The sequence below is a fragment of the Stegostoma tigrinum genome, chromosome 2 (assembly GCF_030684315.1).
Source record: "Stegostoma tigrinum isolate sSteTig4 chromosome 2, sSteTig4.hap1, whole genome shotgun sequence".
In the NCBI taxonomy this organism is placed as follows: Eukaryota; Metazoa; Chordata; class Chondrichthyes; order Orectolobiformes; family Stegostomatidae; genus Stegostoma; species Stegostoma tigrinum.
In genome coordinates, this window is record NC_081355.1 from 153603404 (window position 1) to 153628414 (window position 25011).

The 25011-nt window shown below is 43.7% G+C and overlaps 1 protein-coding gene across 2 annotated transcripts in view; it reads right to left on the minus strand.

Moving 5' to 3' along the window:
- The window catches only part of vill (villin-like), a 158400-nt gene extending 147389 nt beyond the window's left edge, over positions 1 to 11011 (minus strand). Inside the window, exon 1 of one of the 2 annotated variants that reach the window (XM_048558282.2) lies at positions 10905 to 11011. Coding sequence is in view for 1 of the 2 variants with exons in the window: in XM_048558267.2 (XP_048414224.1) it covers positions 10758 to 10763 (6 nt within the window). In the remaining variant the exon portion in view is untranslated. Of the gene's footprint in view, positions 1 to 10757; positions 10871 to 10904 lie in introns of those variants that run through there. The other variant, XM_048558267.2, reaches the window with a different exon arrangement.
- Between the last annotated feature and the right edge of the window lie 14000 nt (positions 11012 to 25011).

Below are 25011 nucleotides of genomic sequence, written 5' to 3' on the forward strand. Positions count from 1 at the left end.
TTGGGATAGGAACAGACCTGATCTAAAAGTTAAATTTCTAAGTTGAAGTAATGTCAATTTTGATGGTATAACGCAGGAACTTCCAAAAATTGATTGGGAGAGTCTGATTGCAAATAAAGGGCTAGTTGGAAATGAGATCTTTTAAAATGCCATTACGTGAGTTCAAAGACTTTATGTTCCTGATAGTGCGAAGGGCAAGGCTGATTTGTGTAAGGGATGCTGGATGACTGGAAAAATTGAGCCTCTTATCAAACAAAGAAAAAATCCAGAATTAAGAGTCCGATGATGACCATGAATCCATTGCTGATTTTTGTAACAACCCATCTGGTTCACTGATGTCCTTTATGGAAGGAAACTGCTATCCTTACCTGTCTGGCCTATATGTGACTCCACATCCAGAGCAATGTGACTGATTGTCAACTGCCTCTGGACAATTAGGGATGGACAATAAATGCTGGCCTAGCCATTGCTGCCCACATCCCATGAATGAACAAAAAATAATTAAAGGTGGTGTGTATCAGGTATAAACAGCTGGGCTTGAGTGAATCCCTTGAAGAGTATAAGGGGAGTAGCTTATACTTAAGAGGGAAATCAGGAGGGCGAAAAGGGGACATGAGATAGCTTTGACAAATAGGAAAATCCAGAGCAATTCTACAAATATATTTGAGCAAAAGAGTAATTAGGGAGAGAATAAGCTTATTTATTGATCAACAAGGCCATCTATGTTCGGAACTGTAGGAGATGGATGAGATGCTAAACAAATACTTTGTGTTAGTATTTACTGTGGAGAAGGACATGGAAACTAGGGAACTTGGGGAAATAAATAGTGATGTCTTGAAAAGTGTCCATATTACAGAAGAGGAGGTCTTGAAATGCGTAAAGGCGGATAAATCCCCAGGACCTGATCAGGTGTATCCCAGAACTTTGTAGGAATCTAGGCCCCTTGCTGAGATACCTTTATCATTGACAGCCATAGGTAAAATGTTGGAAGACTGGAGGCTGGCTAATATGGTGCCATTGTTTAAGAATGGTGCTAAGGAAAAGCCAGGGAACTTTGGACCCGAGAGCTTAACCTCAGTGGTAGCTAGGTTGTTAAAGAGAATTCTGAGGGACAGGATTTACATGCATTTGGAAAGGAGAGGACTGATTAGGGATAGTCAGCACAGCTTTGAGTACGGGAACTCGTGTCTCACTGACTTGATAAAGTTTTTTGAAGAGGTGACAAAGGAGATTGATCAATACAGAGTAACAAAGTGTGGGGCTGGATGAACACAGCAGGCCAAGCAGCGTCTTAGGAGCACATGTTTGGCTTGCTGTGTTTATCCAGCCCCACACTTTGTTATCTTGGATTCTCCAGCATCTGCAGTTCCCACTATCTCTGATCAATACAGAGTGGTAGACATTGTCAACATGAACAAAGTGTTTGGTAGACTAGTTAGCAAGATGAGATCACATGGAATCCAGGGAGAGCTAGCCAGTTGGATAAAAAATTGGCTTGAAGGAAGGAAACACAGGATGATGGTAGAGGAGATAATGGGAACTGCAGATGCTGGAGATTCCAAGATAATAAAATGTGAGGCTGGATGAACACAGCAGGCCAAGCAGCATCTCAGGAGCACAATGTGCTCCTGAGATGCTGCTTGGCCTGCTGTGTTCATCCAGCCTCACATTTTATTATTATGATGGTAGAGGATTGCTTTTCAAATTGGAGACCTGTGACCAGCAGTTTGCTGCAAGGTTTGGTGCTGGATCAACTGCTTTTCGTCATCATATAAATGACTTAAATTTGAATATCGGAGGTATGGTTAGTAAATTTGCAGATGACACCAAAATTAGTGGTGTAGTGAACAGTGAAGAAAGTCATCTCAGTGTACAACAGGACCTTGATCAGATAGGCCAATGGGCCAGGGGTGACAGATGGAGTTTACATAAATGTGAGGTGTTGCATTTTGTTAAGGAAAACCAGAACAGGAGATACACAGTTAGTAGTAGGACCATAGGCGCTGTTCCTGAACAAAGAGACCTAGAGATGCAGACCCGTAGTTCCTTGAAAGTGGAGTCCCAAATAGACAGGGTGGTGAAGAGGACATTTGGCATGCTTGCCTTCATTAGTCAATGCATTGCGTAACGGAGTTGGAACATCATGTTGCATCTGTACAGGATATTGGTGAGGCCACTTTTAGAACATTGTGTTAAATTTTGGTCTCCCTGCTATAGGAAAGATGTTGTTAAAGTTGAAAGGGTCAGAAAAGATTTACAAGGATTTTGCCAGGATTGGAGGATTTGAGCTATAGGGAGAGGCTGGATAGGCAGGGGCTTTTTTCCTTAGACTGCCAGAGGCTGAAGGTGACCTTATAAAGGTTCATGAGGTGCATGGAGAGAGTAAATAGCCAAGCTCTTTTTCTTACAGTAGGGAGATCCAAAACTAGAGGGCATAGGTTTCAGGTGAGAGGGGAAAGATTTAAAAGGGACCAAAGGGACAACTTTTCATGCTAGAGAGATGTATGTATGGAACTAGCTGCCAGAGGAGGTAGTGGAGATGGTTACAATTACAACATTTAAAAGGCATCTGGATAGAAACATGAATAGAAAGGGCTTGGAGGGTTATGGGTCAAATGCTGGCAAATGGGACTAGATTAGTTAAGGGTATCTGGTTGGTGCGGATGAGTTGGACTGAAGGATCTATTTCTATGCTGTATAACTCTATGACTCTAATACTCCATGAAAGTACAATTTTCTGACTTGTAAAAATCCCACGTACTGTCATAACTGTAGAGTGCCAAAGAAATTTCAAACAAAGATCTAAACGGTCGAGATAATGAAGGGTTTAGATTAGATTCCCTACAGTGTGGAAACAGGCCCTTCGGCCCAACAAGTCCACACTGCCCCTTGAAGCATCCCACCCAGACCCAGCCTCCTATAACCCACACACCCCTGAACACTACAGGCAATTTAGCATGGCTGATCCACCTAGCCTGCACATCTTTGGACTGTGGGAGGAAACCCACGCAGACATGGGGAGAACGTGCAAACTCCACACAGACAGTTACCCGAGGCTGGAATCAAACCCGGGTCCTTGGCGCTGTGAGGCTGCAGTGCTAACCATTGAGCCACCGTGCCGTCCCTCCATCATAGAGGCCTCACTAACTACAAACCTCTCTATTTAAAGACATTTTTGTGCAGGCAAAAATGAGAGGATACCTGCATGTTGAGGCACCCATGTGCTCGCCTATCTGTCTCAACAGCATCCATCTGTTCCAGGATCTCCAGGGGCTCAGTGCATAGGCCTTCTTTATCCAGAGGCTGTTAATTTTCCTAATTGAACAGGGGCTCCAGAAACAGCTTCTTAGCCACAAATCAGTGTTTCCTCTTGATTCCTGAGCCAGAATTGGGGCCAATACTTGTTTCACAAGCCATTTGATAAAATCCAGCCCCCATGAATTCAAATACCATCAAGGTGAATTAATTTAATAGGATCAGGCTGCCACTGAACAAAATGGATTGTTGTATCTAATGGTCCTCAAGAAGTAAACCTGCCACCCTTATCGGACTGTAACTGCAGTTTTATGACATTGACACTGAGCGACTCCTTGCGAGCTTCCTACAGCAGATCTAACTCTAACTTTTAAACTTAAACAATGCTTCTGTCTAAGCTTTTATTTCACCTTACGACCTATTTGTCCTTGATTACTATGATCTGCCCATACTGGTCATAGACAAAGCTTTTCACTGTACTTAGGTACATGTGACAATAAATAAATAAAATCAGATCTAATACAGGATAACAAAGTGTGGAGCTGGATGAACACAGCAGGCCAAGCAGCATCTTAGGAACACAAAAGCTGACGTTTCGGGCCCAGACCCTTCATCAGAAAATGATGAAGGGTCTAGGCCCAAAACGTCAGTTTTTGTGCTCCTAAGATGCTGCTTGACCTGATGTGTTCATCCAGCTCCACGCTTTGTTATCTCGGATTCTCCAGCATCTGCAGTTTATATTATCTCTAATGCAGGGTTCCTTCTTAAATGATCCTCAGTTTAACACAAAAAAGTGATTTTCTGTGACACCAAAGTCTTTGGGACTATTTCAATAAGTTTACAGGTGACATGGAATCTTCAGGAGTTAATGATTATTTGTGAGCCGCTCCTAGAGAAGGATCAGCAGTGTTTATGTTTTTATCTGTTTTCTGAAGATAACGAGTGTGGGGAGGAGAAAATAATGAAAGGAGTGTTGGAACGGGCAAGGTGGTCAAAGCTCAAATGATCAGGTCTTCGGGAGTGAACCCAACCCAAAGTTGACCTAAGGCTTTGCCTCAAAGGAATGTTACTCATCAAGTTTTAAAAACATCCTCAAAACATGGCTCAGCTGTTATTTTGGAAGTGATAAATGATTGGATCAGAATCATTGCTGGAATTGTAAATTCAATTGTGGTCACCATATGTTAGGACACACTGGAGATGGCACATAGAGAGGAATCTTGCTGGAATTACACCAGAGATGAGAGGCCCCAGTTAGGTGAAGGTAGGATTATTCTCAGAGTATAGAACATTGAGGAGAGATTTAACAACAGATACCACATGAGGAGGGGATCTCAGTTGGTTGTGATCCCCTTCTCACATGACCAGTCTCCATAGCCTCAACTTCCCAAGTGAAGAAGAACCACATAATTGTCAACTTCTCTTGTTGGAGTTAATATTTGAAGGAGAGCTGGGTAAAAAATTAATTGGAATGGCTGTGTTGGCACCAAGATCAATCAACATTCTTCATTCACAGGCACAGGATGTGGGTGTTGCTGGCAGAACCAGTACTTGTTGCCCATTCCTGAACTGAATAGCTTGCTTGGCCATTTCAAAGAACTGTTAAAGGTCAACCACATTGCTGTAGGGCCACATATGTGCCAGACTGGATAGGGATAGCAAGTTTTCTCCTTCACCAGAAACATGAAAGCAGCCAGACTGAGGATTTTGAAATATGATTTTAATTCTCAATCTTAACTCATTGATTCACAGAAATGATCATATGTGTTGTCTCCTCCATTGCTGATATGCAGCTTTCAGCCACAGTTCAATGGGTAACACTTTAAACTTTGAGCCAGAAGATTTGCAAGTCTACATCTCTTTCCAGAACTTGAACACAAGAATCCAGGCTGACACTCCAGTACAGTTTTGAAGAGAATTTTGTACTGACTGAGGGGTCAGGCATCATCACTTGGATGCAGTAGTAAATTGAGACACCCCCCTCCACCTTCCTTTCCCCCCACCCCAGTCTCCTGGCCCATTACTTATCCCTCAACAAATACCGCTCACCTCACTGTTCTGTGGGAACTTAAGTATATTTGAACACGAGTGTTAGGAACAGGAATAGGCCATTCAGCTTCTCAAGCCTGCTGTGCAATTAATTAAAATCATGGTTGAGTGATTGTGGCTTCAACTCCATTTTCCTGGTTATACCCGATACCCTTTGACTCCCTTGTCAGTAAACAACCCTTCTTCTTCTACCTTAAAAGTATTGAATGACACAGCTTCCACAAATGTCTAGGAATTAAAATTCCACAGATTCACAACCCACCAGAACAAAAAATAAGGTCTTAATGGAGACACATCTCATTTTTAAACTAAATTCCCTAATTATAGTCTCTCCAATAAGGGGAATCATCTTCTCAGCATCCCCCCTGTCAAGTTCCCTCAAGATCTTATATATTTTAATAAGATTATTTCTCATTCTTCTAATCTCCAATGAATAAAGATTGAACCTGCTCAACCTTTCCTCAGAAGACAGTCCTTCATCCAAGGATCTTTCATGCGGTAACCATCAAAATGGCTCCCAGGTTGTCTACATTACAGTTAAGGCATGAAACCTCACAACCTTTAAAAAATACTTGTGTGAGCTCTTGAAATGTAATAACATTTAAGATTACGGATATGGCACTGCAAAGTAAGACTAGCGTAGCTTTGGCAATACAGATTTGATGGGCTGAAGGGCATGTTTTGTTTTGAATGATTCTATGATTACAACAGCAACTATATTTCAATAACAGTCCTTCATTGGCTGTAAAAAGAAATTCCAGGGTTGTTAAATTTGTCGGACAAATCCTAGCTCTTAAAGCACCTAGCCAGTCTGAATTTGAAACTATTTCACCAGGATGGTGCTTGTAGGCTTTTATTTGGTTCTCAATGTTTGTTCAGACTGCACGAGCATTATTAAGCTTTTCCTATCCAAAAACTTGTGTGTGCTTGTATGTTTGTGAAGGGTGAGGAGGCAAGTGGCGTTTGATGTTAACACAAAGTAGGGTATATGGGACAAGCTATTCATATGGAACAGAAACATGGACTGGATGATCCAGGCAGGAATGAGGAACATCAACAGATGGAGAAGTTGAGGTCATCCTCTCCTTGGAGAAGGGTTTTGATAGAGGTGTTTTAATTCATGAGAGTTGAAAGCAGTGGAGACATGAAAGAAACTGTTCTCATTAGCAGAAAAGTTCAGAATTGGAGGGCACTGATTTAAAGTTGATTGGCAAAAGAATCCCTGAAGATAGCAGAATGAGCGGAGATAACACCAGATAGAGAGCAATGTTTGTCTTTATTCTTTAGTGGGATGCAAGGATCACTAGCTGCCAAAACCAGCATTAATTGCCCAAGGAGAAAAGGTTAGATCTGAAGTTGGCCATTGTTGCTTGAGGTGGCTAACTCAACAGGGCTTTGTGAATGCTGCAGAAACCAGTGAGACAGAAGCAAAGTCAGCCTTATCTCCATGGCAACATAACGCTTAAAGGCAAAGGTTCCTAATACAGAACATTCCAGAAGCAAAGTGGGTGGAGCAGTAACCTTCCGAGTGATATAAGTGTTTGGGTGCTAAATGAGCTGTTTACCTTATGAAGCTGGTGAGAGTACAGTCAGACTTTTGATCTCTCTAAATGGATGACTGGCTGTTTTGTGTTAGAAAGTCAGCAAAAAAAACGTTAATGTAATTAAAAACAAACTTGATTTGACTCTTTGAAGTCTCCCTGCAGTTTCAATGCATAAAACTTCTCTCTATATTTACATTAGGCCCTTACCTTTTTATCCTGCACAAAATGGTCTTCCTATCATAACTCTCATATAAACCATCCCCAAGGTATTTCACAGGAATAGTGAAATATTAGTTAAAGCAAATTTTTTTTAAAGCAAATCTTCACACACACTTTTTAACTTTTTCCTTTGTGTAAGGGAGGAGGTGGTAAAGGATTCCTGAGCTGATCATCAGCTTGCAGAACCACATCACCAACACCCAGAAAGAATAACCTGTAAAACTGGCAAATGATTGAATATTTCACCTAGTATACTTCAAAATGGAGCTCCAGCATAACCAAACTAGTCAGTTTTTTCACCTCTGGGATTCTTTTCCTGTCCAAGAAATCCTTGAACCTGGAGTTTCTTTTGGAGGTCTAGAGGTAAGGTCACAACCCCTGCTGTGAGAGGCCTGGTTCACAGGAGTGCTTATCAAAAACAGATTTGACTTACAAGGAAATACTAGGTAAGGTTCCAAAATCTGAGTCAAACATGTAGATTTTACACACCATCTCTAGAAGAGTCAGGAATATGGATGGAGAGATATAGTGAGACAATTTCAGAGCCCAAGGCAATTGAAACCATAGTCACTACTGGTGATGTAAATTAAAATTGGGATTGGAAGAGCAGTGATTTCTCAGAGGATTGAAAGCCTAGAGGAGGTCGTAGAGTTTGGGAGGGAGCAAGATGACAGGAGAGTTTGAAACAAGGATATGAATTTTAAACTCAACACTTTTCAGGAGAGTGCAAGCACATGGCAATGAACAAATAGCACAGTGTGAGTTTGGATATTAGACACCAGAGATTTTGGATGAACTAATGTTTGCATGTGGTTCACAGTCAGAAGAGGATTGAGTTGGCCAAGTCTTGAGCGTTTCAGCAGCAGATGACAGAAGAACAGACAGATTTTCGTAGTCTTGCAGAAAGAAACTTCAATCTGTGAGGCTTCCTCACTCCCTCCAAGTCTTTCTTATCACTTATAATCTTTTGGGTTTAAAACGCTTCAGAACTTGGGAAGAACGTTCAGTCCCATCTAGTTTGGTTCCTCAGGTACCATTTAGCTACCCGAGGTTCATATCGCAATAGCTAATAATGATGTCAACTAGTGACTATTAGTGCTCAAAGGAAGAAGTCATATCTTCTTTTTTACTGTATAGGATTAGATAATATTCCTGTTATGCTATTACCTTTTTCAAGGTTGGACTTTGTTCAACGTTTGGTTTTATGAGCTTGGAATCTTACAGCACAGAAGAAAGCCATTCATTCCATCCTACCTGTACTGGCTGTTTGGAAGAGATACACAGTTAATTTATATACAATTCCTTGTGTTCCTGCAAATTTTGCCCCGTGAAGTTTTTACACAATTCAGTTTTAAATGTTACCATCAAATTTTTTACTGTCACCATCTCAGGCACCACATTCTGCAACATAAGTCATGAAATAAAATTTACTTTTATTTTCATCTGGGTGTCACTAAATAGCCAGTATTTATTGTCCACCTCTGCCTTATTTTTAAAAAAAGTGTATGGTCATTCATGGGATGTGGGCATTGTTGTCTAGACCAGCATTCATCGCACATCCTAATCAACCTAGAGAAGGTAGAAATGAGCTACCTCTTGAACAACTGCTGCTGTTTGGGTGTTGAGACACCATAGTACTGTTCGGGAGATCCAGGATTTTGACTCAGGAAAGGTGAAGGGTTCCGAGCCAGGATGGTGTGTGACTTGGAGGGAAACTTGCAGGTGGTGTTGTTTGCATGCATCTGCTGCCTTTGCCCTTCCATGTGGTCAAGGTCATGGAATGTGCTTTTGAAGGAGCCTCGGTGAGTCTATGAGTTTCCTTGCTTCAGCCCTGGTTCTGATTCTGAAGTCCTGCCACAGTCTTGGTTTCCATGGAGGTAACTATAAATGTAAGATCTCCACAGTGGGCCTGTGAAGTGTGACCAGAAGACCAGGAACAGCCTGAGATCAAAGACTGAATGAAGTCCCCATTGGCTGAGATCACTCAGAATAAGGTCAGGAAGACTCTGAGCTAACGTTGACTCTGATTGGACTATCTCCTTGCCCTGACACCAATCAGGTCCAGGTTCTCAGCAGTTAATCTTTATGTTTTCCAGTCTGTCACTGAGCTGCCTTGGCTCTGAAGTGCTTCCCTAATCACGATCTGACCCTCGATCTGACTCACCACCTGCCCCCAATTCCCAGTACCCTAACAGAAAGGCCACTGGATTCCTCACTGATCAAACCTGTACATTTTCACCTGTCCTGATGCAACCAGAATTAAATTCCCACTCGTTAAACTGTGCTGTACCTTTGCAACAAACACAGAGAATGCTGAAAAAACTCAGCAGCTCTGACGGCATTGGTGGAGGAGAGAGGGAGAGGGTTAATGTCTTATGTCCATCATGACTCTTCTTCAGAACCCAGAATGGTTCTGAAGAGTCACAGTCATAGACGTCTACTAAACTGAAAAAGACTATATGCTTAGTCCTGTAAAGTGGGACTATTGCGGATTTAGTATATTTCTGATAATCCAGACTCGATGGAATAAATGGCTTCTTTTGTACTGTTGGATTCTATGAGTCTGTGCCAGTCAAAAGCAGGCAATTTACTATCCCAATTCAAGATTATGCAGGACTCAAAACATCAACTCTGTTTCTTTGTCCACAGATGATGCCAGACCCACTGAGTTCCTCTAGCATTCTGTTTCAGGTTTCCAACATCTGCAGCATTTTGCTTTTATTTAACTGCATCTCTGCAGAGTTTACATGTGATCCCAGATTCTTTTGTTATTTCTATTTGTGCATAAAAAGCCCACTATTTTATTGTTGGATAATTCTGAGTGAAGTGTACTGAGTGCAAAACTTAATCACAATTTATGTCCAACAAATCCATTTTCCTCCTTTCTGAAACAGCAACAAAGTAACCCTTCTAACATAATCCTGAGTTGAAGCTGCCTGCTCCAGAGCACATCTATCTGTCCAATAAGTTTGAATGAGAAATGACACGCACATCTCATGGTTAGGGCAATCCGACAGGATGGCTTATCCCTGCTGGTGTTTAGAAGTGTAGGAGGCAATTTAATTGAAACATGTAAAGTGTTACAACTGGGACCACTTCAAAAATGAGATAACAAGGTGTAGAGCTGGATGAACACAGCAGGCCAAGCAGCATCAGAGGAACAGGAAAGCTGAAGTTTCGGGCCTAGGCCCTTCTGGGTGTGGAATAATCTAACTGTATAGAGGAGCATGCTCGAGCCACTGAGGTACCTACTACTTATAATCCCTATGCTCATGTGCAGCATGTCAGTCCACATTCAGTGTTCACCCCTGCTCAATGGGCCAAATGGTCTGCTCTCGTGATGTGTAAGATATGCATCCAACTAATAAAAGCACACACACAACACATTGCAAGTAGTCATGAGTTTATAATATTCTCTGAATGTCCTTCATTCCTGAACTGAGTTTAGAGTGACGCAGCAAAACGTTAACCATCAACTGTACATTCGGTTATGAGTTGGTTCATGAAATAGTTAATGTGACAGTTAACCAGTGTCTTATTCCCAACTAAGGATGTAAAGCATTATCCAGTCTGTGGCTCAAACAGTATATTTCATTGGACCGTTCTTTTAAAATCAAAAATCAAATCTGAAATAGCATTTTGGAATGTTCTTGCCAGAAATCTATATTGTTATCTTCTTTCAGTTTGTACCTTCATTTCTGTCTAAATCTTGATTGTTTAAACTCCAGTTCTGCTTCATAAGTAGATTTCTGTTCTGTCAAGCTTTTGTCCATCGAGATATTTTCCATGTTATTTTTGTTGCTATTTGTACTTTGTCTGATACCAGAGATCACTTACCTCCTGTATTGCAGTCGGTCCGCTCTGCTGAGTTTTGCTGGTCGCTATGGTTTCAAACAGAGCCAAGTCCAAAATGACCACAAGGGGATTTAAACCAAGAGGATTTGTGCAGGATGGCAAGTCAGCAAAAAGCGTCAAGTTAAAATGTCAACACTGGATTTGACTGCCCTGATTTGACAATCTTTCACTGGGGCTGAACTTACACTTTCTGTACAATCACCTATTCGTTACACAGCACAGCCAGACACAGACAGATGGCTAATTATAAACAACAGGCAGACCCACAGAACCCAAACGCACACAGTGGCATAAAAGCACTGACTCACAAACCAGATATACAAAGCAAACATACATGCAGATACCCAGAAGCACAGACAATAACTCAAATATACACAAATAAACCCACACATGCACAGAGTCATACAGCACAGAAACGGGCCCATTCATCCATCTTGTCCATGCTGACCATTTACCCGAATTGGGCCCATATCGTTCTAAACCTTTTCTATTTGTGTACCTGTCTAAATGTCTTTTAAACGTTGTAAACTACAACTTCCTCTGGCAGTTCCATTCAAACCATCCTCTGTGTGAAAAATTGCCCCTCAGGTCCCTTTTAAATCTTCTGTGTCTCACCTTAAAATTATACCATCTTGTTTTAAACTCCCCTGCCCTGGGGAAAGGATCTTTGCTATTCACCTTATCAATGCCCTCATGATTTTATAAACTTCTATGAGGTCACCCCTCAACCTCCTATACTACAGTGAAAAAATTCCCAAACCATCCAGCCTCTCCTTATAACTCAAGCAGTCAGTCCAGGTAACATCCTTGTACAGAGATAATGGGAACCGCAGATGCTGGAGAATCCAAGATAACAAAGTATGAAGCTGGCTGAACACAGCAGGCCAAGCAGCATCTCAGGAGCACAAAAGCTGATGTTTCGGGCCTAGACCCTTCATCAGAAATTCTCTCTGATGAAGGGTCTAGGCCCGAAACGTCAGCTTTTGTGCTCCTGAGGTGCTACTTGGCCTGCTGTGTTCATCCAGCTTCACACTTTGTTATCTAACATCCTTGTACATCTTTTCTGCAATCTTTCCAATTTAATAATATCTTTCCTGTAGCAGGGTGACCAGAACTGTACACAGTACACCAAAAGTGGCCTCACCAATGTCCTGTACAACCACAATATGACATCCCAACTCCTAAATTCAACGGTCTGAGCAGTGAAGCAAGCATGCCAAACACCTTCTTTACCACCCTGTCTATCTGTGTGCGGCTTTCAAGTAACAATGTACCTGAACCCCTCGGTCTCTCTGTCTGACAACATTTCCAAGCCCCTACCATTAACTGTGTTAGTTCTGATTATGTTCGTCTTACCAAAATGCAACACCTCACATTTATCTAAATGTAACTCCTTCTGTCGCTCCTAGCCCATTGGCGCAACTGATCAAGATCTCTTTGTAATCTTAGATAGTCTTTTTTACTGTCAATCATACCATCAGTTTTGGTGTCATCTGCAAACTTACTGACCATGCTTCCTATATTCTTATACAAATTGTTTCTATAAATGACAAACAGTGGATCTAGCACAGATCCCTGCAAAACAGTGCTGTTCATAGGCCTCCAGTCTGAAAAAAACCCCACCATCATCCTCCGTCTCCTACCTTCAAGCCAATTTAGTATCTAATTGACAAGTTCTCCCTGAATCCCATGTGATCAAACTTTACTAAACAGTCTACCATGCAAAGCCTTGTCAAAGGCCATTCTAAAGCCAATGCCTACTGCTCCACCCTCATCTATCTTCTTGATCACAGCCTCAAAAAACTCAATGAAATTTGAGAGACGCGATTTCCCATGCACAAAACTATACTGACTATTCCTAATCAGTCCTTGCATGTAATGCATTTAAATGCATCTAAACCCTGTCTCTCAGAAGCCCCTCCATCATCTGACCTACGACTAACATCAGACTCTCTGGTCTATAGTTCCCAGGCTTCTCCTTGCAGCTTTTCCTAAATAAATATTGTTCTTAAACAACATTACCCAAATGGACAAATAGACACATACACACACAGGTGAACATACACTGAGTGAGAAAGTGCACACTAATGAACTTTCCTAAGAGACAACGTAGAAGCCAACCCTTGACTAAGCTTCGGGTCTCCTTTTCTCCTATATACTTCTTTGGCTCATTACAAATTGAGGAAGTAGGTGATAGTACTTGGATATTAAGTGTTGACTTGGAAACTTTCAGTTCCATTTAGCTGCAACTTTTTAAAGGGAATTGGATAAATATGTGAAGGGGTAAAGTTTCACAATGCTACAGGGAAAATACAAGGCAGTGGGACCCATTGGATAGACTCACCAAAATCTCATCACTCGCATGATGTGGTGAATGGTCTGTGTTGCAAGATTCTGTAATTCCAAATTAGTCGGACTGTAAACTAACATTGGTCTGGACAAACCACTGGCGTAGGGCTCTTGTAGTGCAATGGCAGTGTCCCCTTCTCTCAGCTAGGAGGCCTGAGTTCAAGTCCCTCCTGCTCCAAAGGTGTGTAGTAATACTGCTGAACAGGTTGATATAGAAAATATCTAGACTAAGGGAACAGGTTGTTGGTCCCGCACTGCAATTTTGTTCAATCCTAGCTTTGTTTGTTTTTTATCTATTTTTATTTATTTGTGGGATGTGGGCGTTGCTGGCTGAGCCCAACCTTTATTGCCTGTCCCTGGTTGCCCCTTGAGAAGGTAGTGATGAGCTGCTTTCTTGCACCACTGCAGTCCATACGCTGAAGGTTGACTCACAAGGCACTTAGGGAGAAAACTCCAGGATTTTGACCCAGCAACAGTGAAGGAACGGCGATATCTTTCTGAGTCAGGATGGTGAGTGTCTTGGAGGGGAACTTGCAGATAGTAGTATTCCCATGTATTTTCTGCCCTTGTCCTTCTAGATGGAAGTGGTCGCAAGTTTGCAAGGCACTGTCTGTGAATCTTAAGGGAATTTTTGCAGTGCATCTTGTAGATTGTTCACACTATTTATACTGAACATTGGTGATGGAGAGAGTGGATGCTTGTGGATGTGATGCCAATCAAGTGGCCTACTTTGTCTTGAATGGTGTCAAGCTTCTTGAGTGTAGTTGGGGCTGCACTATTTAGGCAAGTGGAGAGTATTCCATCGCACTCCTGACTGTGTCTCGTAGATGGTGGGACAAGATTTGAGGGTTCAGGAGGTGAGATAATCACCACAGTATTCCTAGCCTCTGAACTAATCTTGTATTTATATGGTGAATCCAGTTAAGTTCGTGGTCAATGGTAACCCCCAGGATGTAGAAAGTGGGAGATTCAGTGATGGTAGCACCACTGAATGCCAGGGGGGCAGTGGTTAGATTGTCTCTTATGGGAGATGGTCATTGCTTGCCATTTGCGTGGTACAAATGTCACTTGCCACTTGTCAGCCCAAGCTGGATATTGTCCAGATCTTGTTGCATTTAAACACAGACTGCTTCAGTATCTGAAGGGTCATGAATGGTGCGGAACATTGGGCAGTCATCAGCAAATGTCCTCATTTCTGACCCTATGATGGAGGGAAGGTCGTTAACGATGGAGCAGAGGAATGACTCTGGGGATGAAAGGCTTCTCATATGAGGAGCAGTTAGGGACTCTGGGTCAGTACTTGATAGAGTTTATTAGGAAGAGGGGGCATCTGAATGAAACTTACAGAATACTGAGAGCTCTGGTTAGAGTGAATGTGAGAAGATGTTTCTACTAGTAGGAGAAACAAAGACCAAAGGGCACAGCCTCAGAGTGAAGGGATCACCCATTAGAACTGAGACGAGGAGGAATTTCTTCAGCCAGAGGGTAGTGAATTTCTGGTACTCATCGCTACAGAAGGCTGCAGAAGCCAATTCATTGGGTGTATTTAAGACAAAGATTGATTCTCGATTAGTAAGGTGATCAAGGACTATAGGGAGAAGCAGCAGAATGGGGTTGAGAAACACATCCATGACTGAACACTGAAGACTCAATGGGTTGAATAAATGGTAAAAAAATTGCAGCACGCTGCTGTGCAGAGGGACTTGGGTGTCTTTGTGCGTGAATCGCTGAAGGTGGGATTGCAGGTGCAGTAGTTAGCTAAAAAGGCAAATGGAATTTTGTCTGCCATTGCTAGAGGGATGGAGTTTAAAAACAGGGAGGCTATGCTGCAGCTGTATAGGGCCATGGTGAGGCCACACCTGGCATACTGTGTGCAGTTTTGGTCTCCTTACTAATTCTGCTGCTATATTTTATGGTCTGATGGGCCTAGGGGACCACTCTGAGGAACTCTTGTACAGATGCCCTGGAACCGAGATGATTGACGTCTAACAAATATGACAATCTTTCTGTGTGCCAGCAATGACTCCAACCAGCAGAGAGGTTGTCCTCTGAGACACATTGATTTCAGTTTTACTCAGGTTCCTTGAAGCCCCAGTCAGTCAAATGCAGCCTTAGTATCGAAGGGCTATCACTCACTTCATAAGAACATAAGAACTAGGAGCAGGAGTAGGCCATCTGGCCCCTCGAGTATGTCCCGCCATTTAATAAGATCATGGCTGATCTTTTTGAACTCAGCTCCACTTACCCGCCCACTCACCATAACCCTTAATTCCTTTACTGTTCAAAAATTTAACTAGCCTTACCTTAAAAACACATTCAGCGAGATAGAATCAGCTGCTTCGCTGGGCAGGGAATTCCATAGTTTCACAACCCTTTGGGTGAAGAAGTTCCTCCTGACCTCAGTCCTACATCTGCTTCCCTTTATTTTGAGGCGATGCCCTCAAGTCCTAGTTTCACCTGCTAGCGGAAACAACCTCCCTGCCTTCACCTTACCATCCCCGTCATAATCTTATATGTTTCTATAAGATCTCCCCTCATTCTTCTGAATTCCAATGGGTATAGTCCCAATCTACTCAGTCTCTTCTCATAATCCAACCCTTTCAACTCTGGAATCAACCGAGTGAATCTCTTCTGTACCCCCTCCAGTGCTAGTATATCTCCTCGAGTAAGGAGACCAAAACTGCACACAGTATGCCAGGTGTGGCCTCACCATGGCCCTATACAGCTGCAGCATAGCCTCCCTGTTTTTAAACTCCATCCCTCTAGCAATGGCAGACAAAATTCCATTTGCCTTTTTAGCTAACTACTGCACCTGCAATCCCACCTTCAGCGATTCACGCACAAAGACACCCAAGTCCCTCTGCACAGCAGCGTGCTGCAATTTTTTTACCATTTAAAACATAGTCCATTTTGCTGTTATTCCTACCAAAATGGATGACCTCACACTTACCAACGTAGTACTCCATCTGCCAGACCTTTGCCCACTCACTTAGACTATCTATATCCCTCTGCAGACTTTCAGTGACTTCTGCACACTTTGCTCTACCACTCACCTTAGTGTCATCTGCAAATTTTGACACACCACATTTAGTCCCCAACTCCAAATTATCTATGTAACTTGTAAACAATTGCAGTCCTAACACTGATCCCTGAGGCACACCACTAGCCACTGACCGCCAACAAAGAAAACACCCATTTACCCCTACTCTTTGCTTTCTCTGTAATACCATGCAACTCTATCTTATGTAGCAGCCTTTGGTGTGGCACCTTATCAAATGTCTTCTGGAAATCCAGATACATCACATCCACAGGGTCCTCATTGTCCACCATGCAAGGTGGACACTTCACCTCTGGAATTCAGCTCTTTTGTCCATATTCGAACCAAGGGTATAATGAACTCAGGATCTGAGTGGCTTTGGCAAAATCCAAACTGGGCATTGCTGACAGGTTATTGCTCAGTAGGTGCTGCTTGATCGTACTACAATGACACCTTCCATCTCTTGACTGATGAGACAGTAATTGGCCAGGTTGGATTTGTCCTGTTTTTGTATACAGGACATACCTGGGCAATATTTCACGCCATCATATTTCATGTAGGTGATCTTGCTGATCTTTAAGGGGCCTTATTCCCTCCCTAATTACCCTTTTGTCCTTTGTAGAATCCCTTTGGATTCTTGTTAACCCTATTTGCCAAAATTATCTCATGTCCTATTTTTGCCCTCCTGATTCCCCTCTTAAGTATACTTCTACTGCCGTTAATAACCAAACTTGTCCTTACCCTTAACAACTTCTCCTTCAACTCCTCTCACTTCCTATAGAACAAAGGGTACCACATAGGCCCAAGCTATGCCTGCCTCTTTGCAGGTTACGTGGAACAATCTTTCTTCCAAAGAAACCTACAGCACAGGAACAGGTCCTTCGACCCTCCAAGCCTGCGCCGATCAAGATCCTCTGTCTAACCTGTCATCTATTTTCTAACCGTCTGTGTCCATTTGCTCCCTGCCCATCCATGTACCTGTCCAAATATATCTTAAAAGACGCTAACGTGTCTGCGCCTACCACCTCCGCTGGCAACGCATTCCAGGCGCCCACCATCCTCTGTGTAAAGATACCTACACTGGCCCTAAAACCCATCTCTTCCTCCGTTACATTGATGATTGTATCAGTGCCACCTCATGCTCCCACGAGGAGCTCAAACAGTTCATCCACTTTACTAACACCTTCCACCCCAACCTTAAGTTCCCCAGGACTATCTCTAATATCTCTCTCTCCTTCCTGGACTTCTCTGTCTCCATCTCTGGTAAGCACCTGGAAACTGAGATCTATTTCAAGCCCACCGACTCCCATGGCTACCTAGTCTACACCTCCTCTCAACCACCTTCCTGCAAGAACGCCATCTCCTGTTCCCAATTCCTTCACCTCTGCCGCATTTTCTCCCCAGATGAGACAATCCACTCCCCGACATCCCAGATGTCCTCGTTTTTCAAGGAGCACAATTTCCCCCCCCAACAGAGGTCAAAAACGCCCTTGACCATATCTCTTGCGTTTCCTGCACCTCAGCCCTCACACCCCCTTCCCCACAATAACAATAAAGACAGAAACCCCTTGTTCTCACGTACCATCCCATCAACTTTCGGATTCAGCGCATCATTCTCCACCACTTCCGGCACCTGCCATCTGACTCCACTACCATGGACATTTTACCCTCCCCACCCTCCAGAGGAACTGTTCTCTCCACAACTCCCCTGCCCGCTCCAGACTCCTCACTAGCCCCATCACCCTGGCACCTTTCCCTGCAACTGCAGGAAGTGCTATACCTGCCCCTACACCTCCCCTCTTGCCTCCATCCCAGGACCAAGAAAAACTTCTACATGAAACAGATGTTCACCTGCACATCTGCTAACGTGGTATACAGTATCTGCTGTTCCCGATGTGGCCTCCTGTTTCAGGGAAACCAAGCGGAGGTTTGGGACCGCTTTGTGGAACACATACACTCGGTTCGTGACAAACGACAGCACTTCCCAGTCGCGAACCACTTCAACTCCCCCTCCTGCTCCTTGGACGACATGTCCATCCTGGGCCTCCTCCAGTGCCACAACGATGCACCCGAAAACTGGAGGAACAGCACCTCATTTTTTTCCTGGGAACCCTATAACCCAATGGTCTCAATGTGGACTTTACAAGCTTCAAAATCTCCCCACCCCTGACTTCAACCCATAAACGAGCCACCACCGTCACCCCCCCCCCCCCCCGTCCCCGCCTCCTTGACTCGTCCGTTTATTCTCCCACCTATCTGCTCCTCCCTCCTCACTGACCAGCCCCCATCCCAACTCCCTACCTATACTCACCTTTACTGGCTTCATCCCACCTCCTTGACCTGTCCATCTATCTGCTCCACTGTCCACCTTCTATCATCGCCTCCACCTCTGTGTGTTTATTTCAGAGCCCCCTTCCCCTCCCCCATTTCTGCAGAAGAGTCCAGACCCGAAATATCAGCTTTCCTGCTCCTCTGATGTTGCTTGGCCTGCTGTGTTCATCCAGCTCCACACCTTGTTATCTCAGACTCCAGCATTGGCAGTTCCTAGTATCCGTACTGCCTTATACTATTATAGGGATTCACTTTATTCCTGCTGTCTGTACCTGATGTATGCTTCCTTCTTATTCTTGTCCAAAACCCCAATTTCTCTAGTCATCCAGCATTCCCTACACCTACTGGCCTTGCCCTTCACCCCAACAGGGACATACTAGACATCTCTAGACTCTCATTATCTCATGTTTGAAGGCTTCCCACTTCCCACCCATCCCTTTACCTGCAAATATCTGCATCCAATCAACCTCTAAGTTTTCGCATAATGCTGTGAAAATCGGTCTTCTTCCAATTTAGAACTTTAACTTTTAAATCTGATCTATCCTTTTCCATCACTATTTTGAAACTAATAGAATTATGGTCACTGGCCCCAAAGTGCTTCCCCACTGACACCTCAGTCACCTGCCAGCCTCATTTCCCAACAGTATATCAAATGTTGCTCCTTCTCTAGTAGGTACATTCACATTCTGAAATTAGGAAATTTTTGCGCACACACAACAAATTCGTGTCCATCCAAGCCCTTAACAGTATGGTGGACCCAGTCTGTGTCTGGAAAGTTAAAATCCCCTACCATTACCACCTTCTTATTCTTCCAGATAACTGTGATCTCCTCACAAAGTTTGCTTCTCACTGACTATTGGCTGGATTTACAATTCCAATAAAGTGAGTATTCCTTTTTTATTTCTCCTTTTATTTCTCAGCTGCACCCAAATAACTTCTCTGGACATACTCCCAGGAAAATCCTCCCTACATACAGCAGTAATGTTACCCCTTGGGTAAATGCAATTTAATTTATCAGTCAGACATCATTTACTGCTTTGTTCCTGCCTGTTCTGACTGCTTGACTCGTTCCTTTTCCCAACTGCACCAGTCTCAGAGTGATCTCTTTTCTCATCAATTCCCTGGTTATCACCACACCCCCATCCCTCCGAAACCCCTTATTAGTTTATATCCTCCTGAGCAACTGTAGCAAATACCACCACCCCCTCCCCCAACCTCCAAACCCCACCCCCGTATATTAGTCCTTTTCCAATTCAGTTGCAACCCGTCCTTCTGACACAGGTCACTTCTACCCCAGAAGAGATTCCAATGATCCACAAATGTGAATGCTTCCCCCCTACACCAGCTCCTCAGCCACATGTTCATCTGTTGTATCCTCCTATTCCTACTCTCACTATTTCATGACACCAGGAGTGATCCAGATATTGCTACCTTCAAGGACCTACTTTTTAAATTTCTGCCTAATTTCCTAAATTCTTTCCTCAGAACCTTGTCCTTTTCTCATCCCTTGTTATTAGTTCTAATGTGTACAATGACCTCCTGCTGGTCCCTCTCCCCTTTGAGAATATTCCGCACCCTCTCAGAGATATCCTCGATCCTGGCACCAGGGAGGCAACACATAATTCTGATGTCTCGTCAGCTGCAGAACCATCTATCTGTGCCTCTGACTAGAGTGCCCAATCACAATCGATCGCTTGACATCTGACATACTCCTCGTTAGAGTAGAATCAGTCTCGGTACCAGAACCTTGGCTGTCGGTACTACATTTCCCAGAGTCCATTACCCCAACATTTTCCAAAACAGCATAATTGTTTGAGATGCAGTCAGCCATAGGGAAATCCACTGCTATCTGCCTACCCCTCCTACCTTCCTTGGAGATAACCCATCTACTTGACTGTATCTGCAGTTCTTCTCCCTTTTTGAAACAGCCATCCATTATACCCCAGCTTCTGTAAATTCCTCATTGCTTCTAACTCTCACACCAACTCAAACCGATCCATGCAATCCAAATAGGATTCGCAACCAAGTACACTTCCCACAGGCATAATCATCAGAAATATTGAAATTTTCCCTAATCCCCCACATCCAACTGGAAGAGCACATCATTTTACTAAATGCCATCTTTGCACCTTAACAATCTACAGCCCCAGAAAATGGCACAGTCTTACTGCTCTAGGATAATTTAGTATTTATATAAAATCCAAAAGAACTGCGGATGCTGTAAATCAAGAACAAAAACTGAAGTTGCTGGAAAAGCTCAGCAGGTCTGGCATCATCTGTGAAGGAAAAATCAGAGTGAACGTTTTGGGTCCGGTGACCCTTCCTCAGAACTGATGGTAGCTTGGAAAACGTTGGTCTATATTGCAGAAAATAGGGAGGGGGTGGGATAGGGAGTAAACGATAGGATAAAAGGATACAGCCTGAAGAGGGAGAAGAACAGTTGGATAGACAAAGGAGTTGATACCGATCTGGCAAAGAGTGTGAATAGCAGTTAATGGAGACTGTTTGTGACTAACAATAGGTCATGTGTAATGGCAGGCTATGTGTTAACAAGACCCGGTGTGTGGCGTAGGAGTCTAGGACATAGGATTATTGAACTTGATATTGAGTTGCAGAGGGCCGCATGGTCACTCAGTGGAAAATGAGGTGTTTTTCTTCCAGCTTGTGTTGAGCAAGCCAGAGATAGAGATGTTGGCCAGGGAACAGGCTGGTGTATTAAAATAGTAGCTCAGGGCCTTTTTTTGCAGGTAGAATGTAGATGTTCTGCAAAATGGTCACCCTGTCTAAGCTTCATTTGCCCAATGTAGAGGAGACCACAGTGTGAGCAGCGAACATAGTAGACTAGATTCTGGGAAGTGCAGGTGAAGTATTGCTTCACATGGAAGGTATGTTTAGGCCCTTGGATACTGGGGAAGGAGGAGGTAAATGGACAGGTATTGCACCGTTGCCAGTTACAGGGGCAGGTGCTGTGGGGTGGTGGAGGCACGTTGGGGATGAAGGAAGAGTGGACCAGGGTGTCCCAGCAGGAGCATTCCCTCCGGAAGACACACAAGGGAAGGGAGAAGTGTCGAATGTGCGTCTGGCATTTCACCGGAGGTGGCGAAAATGGCATCTGATGATCTTCTGGATGTGGATGCTGGCGCGATGGTAGGTAAGGACAAGGGGAACCCTATCACTGCTGCAAGAGAAGAGAGGCGGTGAGGACAGAAGTGTGGGTGGTGGTTTAGATGCAGTTAAGGGCCCTGTCGACAATGGTGTTGGGGAATCCTCAATTGAGGAATTGTGGACACTTTAGAGGCTCCCTTGTCAAAATTGGCCTCATCAGAACAAATGCGACAGAGACACAGGAACTGACAGAATGGGATGGAGCTTTACAGGAAGCGGCATGTGAGGATGTATGGTCCAGGTAGCTGTGGGACTCTGAGTTTATAGTGGGCATTAGTGACCAGTCTATCCTGAGAAATGGACACAGAGGAAGGGAAGGGAGGAGTCAGAGATAAACCAGGTGAAAGTGAGGGCTGGGTGGAAATTGGAAGCAAAAATCGATGAAAATTTCCAATTCTGGACGAGAAAGGGAAGCAGCACTGATAACATCGTCAATATAGTGGAGAAAGAGTTGTGGGTAGGAACCGGAATAGGTCTGGGACCAGGAACATTTCATGTATCCCATGAAGAGACAGGCATACTGGGGCCCAAGTGGTACCCATGGCCACCCATCTGGCCCGAAGAAAATGAAAGGAATTATAGAAAAGTTGTTGAGTGTGAGGACGAGCTCAGCCAAGCAGAGGAGTGTGGTGGTGGGTGGGGATGGTTCAGGTCTTTGCTTCAGGAAGAAGCAGAGAGCCCTCAGACCCTCCTGGTGGGGAATGGGCATGTAAAGAGATTCCATGTCCGTGGTAAAGAGGTGGTGGCTAGAACCGGCAAACTGAAAATTTTGAAATTGGCGTAAAGCGTCAGAGGATTCACAGATGTACGTGGGTAGGGATTGGACCAGGGAAGAGAAGACTGAGTTAAGATCGGACAAGATGAGTTCTGAGGCAGGAGCAGCCTGAAACCATGGGTTTGCCCAGACAGTCTGTTTGTCGATTTTTGGAAGGAGGTAGAATGAAGCTATGTGGGGCTGGGGGACTATCACCCAAGATGGAGTGGGGAGGTCACCAGATGAAATGAGATCAGTTACTGTAGTTGATACAATGGCCTGATGTGTCATGGTCCAGGGGAAGATAGGAGGAGGTTTCTGACAGCTGGTGCTCAACCTCTGCAATGTAGAGGCCAATAAACCAGAATACAATAGCACCACCATATAGGCAGGCTTAATAACAAGGTAAGGTTAAATCTAAGCACAGAGGGTGCAGTCGGTTCAAAGGGAAATAGGTTGGATTTGGTGATGAGGACGGGGTGGCAGAGATATTGAGGTGACCAATATCCCATTGATAGTTCTCAATGAACAGATCAAGTGCAGGTAAAAGGCCAGAAGAAGGGGTCCAGCTAGAGGGGGAATGTTAGAACTGGGCAAAAGGGTCTGTGGGAAGGGGAGAGGACTCCTGACCAAAGAAATGGGAAAGATGGCGGAAGAAGAGTTCGACATCACGTGGTGCTCGAAATTCGTTAAGGTGGGCCTGCAGAGGGATAAAGCTGGAACCTTTGCTGAGTACAGAATGTTCAGCATCAGAGAATGGATGGTTAGGAGGGATGGTGAATACCCAACAGGAGGATGGGTTGGGGACAGCATGGAGTCAGAGGGAAGGAGAGGAGAGGAAGGTTCCAGATGGCCATGGATGTGGGGGTGGGGGGGCAGTAGTTGAAGTAAGGACAAGAGAGAAGCTCAAGCCATAAAGTTGTTGGACTGGATATTAAGTCCAGAAGGCTGTAGAGTTCCTGAGTGAAAATGAAATGCTGTTCTTCCAGCTTACGCTGAGCTTCTCTGGAGTATTGCAGCAAGCCTGAGACAGAGATGTTGGCCAGGGTACAAGGTGGTATGTTGAAGTGACAGGCAACTGGAAGTTCAGGGTCCCATTTTCGGACAGAACATAGGAGTTCTGCAATATGGAACGCTGTCAAAAGGTTTACTGAAGTCCATGTAGACAACATGTGCCACTCTGTCCTCATCAATCTACTTGGTTACTTCCTCAAAACAAAACTCGATCAAGTTTGTGAGTTACGATTTGTCACGCACAAAGCTTTGCTGATTAACCCTAATTAGTCCTTGCCTCTTTAAATGCACGTAAATCCTATCTTTCAGGATCTCCTCTGACAAATTACCCGTCGCTGTCAGACTCACTGGTCTACAGTTTCTGGGTTTCGCCTTACAGGCTTCATTAAATAAAGGCACAACACCGTCCATCCTTCAGTCCCCTGGCGCCTCACCCGTGGCTGTCAGTGATACAAATATCTTGGCTTTATTGTCACACTTACAATCTAGTGCCATTTTTGATTACAAGATGAATAAAAGGAAATTGCTTGAATAGAGCTTTATGTTCTGTTCAGTTGACAGAAAAATAGGAAAATATTGTACAACATTATATCTTTTCTTGTCAAACATAGCTTTGGGTTTTCTTAAGGTCTCTGCGGTTTCTCTAAGATGTTCTAGTCTCTGGGCTGCAATGAGCTCCTGTTGCTGATCTCCCTCTAAGGAATGCCTGTACACCCCTTATACTCTTCAAGAGGTTCACTTGATCCCAGTTGTCTATACTTAATATATGATTCCTTCTTATTCTTGACCAAAACGTCAATATCTTTAATCATCCATTGTTCTCGACTCTTACCAGCCTTAGCCTTCACTCTAATGGGGACACTATGCCTCTGAAATTTTATTACCTCACATTTGAAAGCTGCCTTCTTGCCAATTAACTTTTGAAAATTCCGGTCTCATACTGTCAAAATTTGCCTTACTCCAGTTAAGAACTTTAACTTTTATACAAGGCCTATGCTTTTCCATAACTGTTTTAAAACTAATAGAATTAAAGTCATTGGTGCTAAAGTGCTCCCCCACTAACATACCAGTCACTTGCCCTGTCTCCATTTCCCAAAGAAAGGTCAAGGTTTGCTTAATCTCTAATAGGTACATTCACATATTGATAAAGAAAATATTCTTAAACACATTTAACAAATGTGTCCCCATCCAAAACCTTAACACTGTGGTAGTCACAGTCGATGTCTGGAAAGTTAAGATCCCCTACAATTACAACCCTATTATTCATGCATATATTGCATAGGATCCTTACAGTGCGGAAGCAGGTCATTTGGCCCATTGAGTCCGTAACAATCCTCTGAAGAGCATCCTCTTAAAACTGCATTACCCATGGCTAATCCACTTTGCCTGCACATCCCTCGACACTATGGGCCATTTAGCATAGTCAATCCACCTAACTT